The 6,265-nt window shown below is 34.1% G+C and overlaps 1 protein-coding gene across 1 annotated transcript; it reads left to right on the forward strand.

Annotated features, from left to right (window-relative positions):
* The first annotated feature begins 210 nt into the window (after positions 1–210).
* Positions 211–1,689, forward strand: LOC145681368 (glutamate receptor ionotropic, kainate glr-3-like). The gene has a single exon (XM_081753022.1). It carries the CDS (start codon positions 211–213, stop codon positions 1,687–1,689), a length of 1,479 nt encoding a protein of 492 aa, XP_081609148.1.
* The last annotated feature ends 4,576 nt before the right edge of the window (positions 1,690–6,265 follow it).

Raw genomic sequence — 6,265 nt, forward strand, 5'->3', positions numbered from 1 at the left:
ATTAATAAACAACAGAAAATAACTTACACTATTTTTAGTTTAGATTATTCAGTGTTTAATATTAGAAACAAAAAAGTGTCATCTTGCCAACTTCAATACGAAAATTTTCTCATAATTGTTAATGATACAATTGCCTTACAACAGTTTATTCAACGGCAAAATTGGGAAACTATTAGTTGTAATTCAAATGTCATATTTGTTGTGGTATTAATGTCAAGTGTGCAAAACGTGGAGCAAATATTAGACACAGTGTTTAATGTAACATGGTCTGTGAAACCGTTGAATGTTATTCTTGTTGTTCGAACGAGATATCTCCAAGTAACCGAAAAAAGTTCACATACTATTGCAGTCACGCGCAATCCGATTTCAGGTGAAACTAATGTTTTAAATCTTAGTAGCGAAACCAACGGCAATGCATCAAGAATAAAAGCCATTGTACCATTTACTGTAAGAACGTTGAATAGTTATCCTCTTCAAGTATCTCTAACGGATAAATTTTTGCCATTAATGGATGTAGTACTTGCACCCAATGGTGATTTCGTGTATCATGCACTTTATGGAGAAATGTTCACTTCCCTGAAACATCATTTGAATTTCACTCCTGTCCATTCATATGTGAAGTCCGTTAATGCGGGTGTAAGACTACCAAACGGTTCATGGACCAATCATTTAGGAGAAGTATCCAATGGTCGAGCTGAGTTTGTTGTTACTGGAGTGTCGATTAATTATGAAAGATATCAGGAGTTTGGATTTACGGCGCCTTTCCATATATTTACCTCTGTAATCGCAGTACACAAAGCTGTGGCTTTGCCTCCGTGGAAATCAGTTCATTTGGCGTTTGAACCGGAAACGTGGATCATGATTTTTGCAGCATTTATCGTTATGTACGCTGTTATAAACTTGCTGAAAAGATTCAAACATCTTTCTTCAGATAATGGACTCATTTTTGTAAACATGTTTTCCGTTTTATTACAACTGTCTGTAGCTCAACCGAAACTGCTTTTAGATAGGTATACTTTTTATTTGTGGGTACTGTTTTCACTTATAATTTCGTCATTGTACCAAGACCTAATTCTATCGTTTCTAACTGTTCCACGACACTATCCTGAAATAAGGACATTCGAGGATGCTGTGAATGCGGGAATAGTTTTATATTCCAACGAAATTATGTTGGAACGGTTAAAAACAAGTGCCAATCCATCATTAAGAAGGTTATACGCACAATCGTACACTATTCCTAGTGGGGTAGACGAATTGATCCTATTTAGTAAAGACAACAGGATAGGAATAATCACTTCCACAGATTTAGCACCATACATTCCCAAATTGGTACCAACTTCTAAGAAGTGTTTTGACGAAATAAACGTTATCGATGAAACGTTAGAACTCATAATGACTTCTTTCTGTGTTTCGAAACATTTCCCATTCATCCAGAGAGTGAATTCAGTAATGGAGAGAGTAACAGAATCTGGATTAGTGTCAAAATGGCACGAGGAAGGAATGTTTCTATATGGCGATATTCACTCAAACATTCCATGTCAACGTAGTAAACGGCAGCCTTTATTCCTTAGACACCTGTCACCATGTTTTATACTTCTGGTCACCGGGATAATTGTATCAGGTTTTGCGTTTATTTCTGAAGTATACTTGATCCCGTTTTACAAAGAAACATATTTACATCAAACGTAAAATATTGTTTTTATACATATTAGTGAGTAATACCATGGAGAAAAGATGTCTGTTGATTCAAAGTAACGTGTTTCAACCTTTCATCTCGCTTGTACGACGATGCCGAGTTTTCTCCTAAATCAAGTTAGGTATCATTTATCCCAACAGATGTCAATTCTGGTTGTTCTATTGTTCCAATTGAAAATGTTCATATGTATTGCTTTCAAGTCTGTAATATTAAAGTTACTACATTGTATTATTAAACGAATGCGGAAAGTTTTGAATTAGTGAAAAAGTTTTCATAAAATTCTGCAACTATTTTTAAAACCTTTTAAAAAGTACAAGCAACTAAAGGATTTAGTCAAGAATTTTCAATGAGTGTAAACATTGTCAAGCTTGAAAATAGAAATTTCAACAAATATATTCAATCCTAAATTTTCAACAATAAATCTAAACAACAGTTTTCAAACTAAAATTTTGGAACTAAAAATTCCCAAAGTGTGATCGAGAAATGTTAAGGATACATTTTCGAAACATTTTTAAAAAATTGAAGCAAAGATTTAAAAGCGATCAACCAATCAAATTATAACAAGAATAACTTTGCACTGATCAACTAATTAGGTTTGGATCAAGAGTTATAAATTTAAATTGTAAAGCAAACACATTTTTTTTAAAAATTAAACACAGTTTTGAAAGTGATCAGCGAATCAGATTGCATCAAGGATTACTTTGCATTGATCAACCAATCAAATTGCGCCAAGAATGACCCACTAATAATCTTAGATTAGAGTTGTTACTAAAGTTGAAAGTAAGGAAATGGTGTTCTTGCAAATCAATCGATTTTAAGAACTATATATCAGATATCACGTCTTATCATCTTACTCATAGTTACAATTTTGGTACTCAAGGTGTGAAGTTATTACGTTTGAAACAAGGTATCTACTTTCACTTGTATGAAGAGATGCTAATTCTAGTTGTTCTTTTTAGCCATTTGAACCTGTTCATGTGTTCCTTGCTTTAAGTCTGTAATACTAAGGTTACTACGTTGTAAACAACTTCTTAATGGAGTGCAGATTTGGTACGAACATCAACAAAAAATGTGTTTATTTTCCAACAACCATCAATCAAAATACTATTGGAACTGTGACATAAAGAGTTGAATAAACATAAGTAAACATGTGTTATGGTCTAATAAAATAGATGACATCACAGTCGATAATTTGGTTAACCACAAGACTTGTAAAAATACAATATCGGGAGTCTCATGCTAAACTGAACAAAGTTCCATGATATCAATTATTAATATTTCGTATTTAATGCTCTACTTAAACATTTTTTAAATAAATATGGTAAAGCTTGTGCCGATATGAAGGAGAATCGTGCTATATTTTATGTTATGTGTAACTGGCCCAAGCGAATCTTATTAAATTATACTTTCTCCTGGAAGTCAGCTATAATATTAGACTGAGAATCTTACATACTTCCTGTGCTACCGTGGAGTAATGAAGGCGAGAAGTATATCGTTTGTAAGTGGTTTGTACATATAAATCAAGATAAATTGTGACTAGCATGTGTAATGCGTGGCATAGCTGCTTCTGAAATTAGATGCTTCTTTCCTCTCTCCTCCATGAAAATGCATTCTAAATTGAACTACAATCAAAATATGGGTACAGGTTATACAATCGAAATGACATAATACATACTATATTCACAAGTTGCATAACTTTATTAAGTAGAAGGAAATTACTAATCTATGGAAGGCATCTTCCTTTCGTGTTTTAAAAATATATTAATTTCTTTCGTTATTGTTTAATAGTCTATGTGTATTACAGCAAAGTCAATCCTTCAACGTATGGAATATATAACTACGGCAGTTTAAATATATATTCAATTGAACCACTTGAATGAGAAGCGATCTAAGTCTAAGAATTAAAAAAATGGACAAATACTTTAATTAACTGTTTTTTTTAAAGAAGTTTGTTTGTAAACAGTGAATTAAAAGCTTTTCGTAAACAATAAGTTATGAAACCACTACATTAATTGTAATTTTGGTTTAAAAAAAAGACATACGAATTGATGTTGAGGTATAGAACTTCACATTTCACTCCTGAAAGGAATATCAATTTTGGAGTGAAGTACTTGTCATCTAATCGGTCCAGTTCTAGCTTAAATTGAATTTATCTTAATGCAAAATAAAAGCCTCCAATTCACTAAGATTTCGAATTCTTCAGCGAATGGGAAACTATAACCCATGCTTTTGAAATATGCACTCGAGTGTTAAGCACTTATGGTGTATGATATCTTGTGTTGGTGTGGAGAATGAGATAGATTCCGATTGCAGAAGATGGCGTTTGGTGCTTAAGTGTTGCCATCTAACAACTCACAAATGTAAGTGTTTAACTAAAGACTCATACTGAATTTACATTCTCGTACTATTTACATAAAAACACTTATCTTGGCAACACTGAATATTTACCTAGAAATTGTAAGATTAGTAGCAATAGTTAGACAGAGAGCGTTGACTGAAAAACTAGAAAAAGGAAAGGAGAATACTAACTGTTCATATTTATATCATTATTAAGGAATAATATTTTCATTTAGTGTGATAATTAATATACGCTATTTGCAAATGAATGATCCACGTGAATGTACATTTTTGTGTGGAATTTGCATTAATAAGGGAGAAAAAAAAAGAAAAAAGTAAGATGGTAGTTAAGACGCATGGAAGATGTGCCAATGAGCAGGGTTAACTGCCTTGATGCGTCTAGAAGTGCACGGAACATTGAAGAAAGTGAACCAAATCAATTAGTATTCAAAATAATTCGGTGTTCTTACATGATTGTGTAGTTTAGATTATTCTCTTGTGCATTTATCTGGCAACTAGATAGATATTTCGTGGCAATTTCTCCTTCGGCTAGCGTGGTGTTGATCGTCAAAATATTGGAATGGTCTATTCTATTATTTCTACTGTTTTTGACGATAACTAACGACCTATAGGAATCGCGGTGCCATCGTAAATAGGGCTGATTAAGTGTCGCCAGGGTGTGCACGTTTGGTAAGTATATAATATGTGATCATTACTAACATAGCGATATAGGAGTGGCTAAAGTGGTTACGAAGGTACCTGGCGTAGTGACTTCCTTTCCCAGCAACATTTCGTGGACTTAATGTTCAAGTCACACACCACCTCCAAACTTGATAGTTGTTATATGTCCTTTTCTGGACTTGGTAAAGCCGGATGTCGCCACTCATGTAAATTTCGATTTCATCCTGGGTAATAAGATCTGGCACACTACTTGCCAGTTGCAGTGATGCGAGAAAAGAATGCATTACTATCTAATTACCGATGTTCATAATGAATGCATGATGCATGTTTGTGTCATTTTTGAACCTTAGTCAGAACATGAAGTACGCAGTTATCGATACTTTCGTTATACCAAGGTCATGAGTTAACATCCTGCACACGGAGAATGATGAAATATTTAGTTCATTCGTAATTCAGTAGATATTCATCATTGACACATTCATCATTGTCACATATCTTGGCAAAGGTGCGATATACTAAAGCTAAGTTTTCACATGCTTCACATAAGCCCTTAATTTAAGAGATGATAAAAGATACTACATATGTACTTTTAATTTCATACATTTTATTTTGACACTATCGAGACGAAATCGACACTTGCCCTTCAAGACAGGGGCCGTGATCGAGACGAGACGACAATTTTTCAATTCAATTTTTGACTCAGTATGACACCGAAATTAAGGCCGTTATTTGTCAACCGAGACGAGACAGACTGTAAGAAGTATCATTTTATTTTGGACGATTTCTATTGTGTCCTAAATTCCGTCTATAGACAACCCTGGTGGAGTGGATTGTTGATACTTTATCCTGCATCGCCATACTTTATCCTGCTAGGCACGGAGTAATATATTATGGTTTAAAGGTTTCTGTGGAGTGATCATTTCAAACTATATGCTGCATTACGTAACCTTTTAAATGTTCAGTTCTTAGCAACCACACAGAAACAGAAGGCAAACAGAAGACAGCAATCCTGACGTCGATAGGAGATAGCGGCGCTAGTCATACATGATGAAGTCATTGGTTTTAGATGTACGCTACTCGAGTATTCATAACTAATCGAACACTGTTAACGTTTTTCTAATATTCTACCTTCCTCGTTCCCTCCTAAATGTTTAATCAATATGTGGCTCTGATTATAAAAGAACGCTCCTACGTCACACACTGGTAACTTCCGATTTACTACTGCAAAGTAATGACTTATAAGTGCTAAGTTATTATGATATGTGGTTTGATTCAATACGTTAGAGGCTTTGCAGAATTCGTCTAATGATTCTGATCTAATAAGATGGATGACCTATACTATAAACTGTAATTGTCATCGAACGAAATCATTTTTTTTATCCGCTATCGACTGACGACGCTAGATGGCACAAGGGAGGTGGGAGACCCAAAATGGAATCGTTTGCTCCACCAGACCAGGTCCGTAGCCAGGATTAATTTTACTGGGGCCTATTTTCTTGTTGAAGGCCTATTAAAATTTATTTTCACGATATAATTATTGTAATATATCGG

Source organism: Thermobia domestica, chromosome 3 (genome assembly GCF_964235325.1).
Source record: "Thermobia domestica chromosome 3, izTheDome1.hap1.1, whole genome shotgun sequence".
Lineage (NCBI taxonomy): Eukaryota > Metazoa > Arthropoda > Insecta > Zygentoma > Lepismatidae > Thermobia > Thermobia domestica.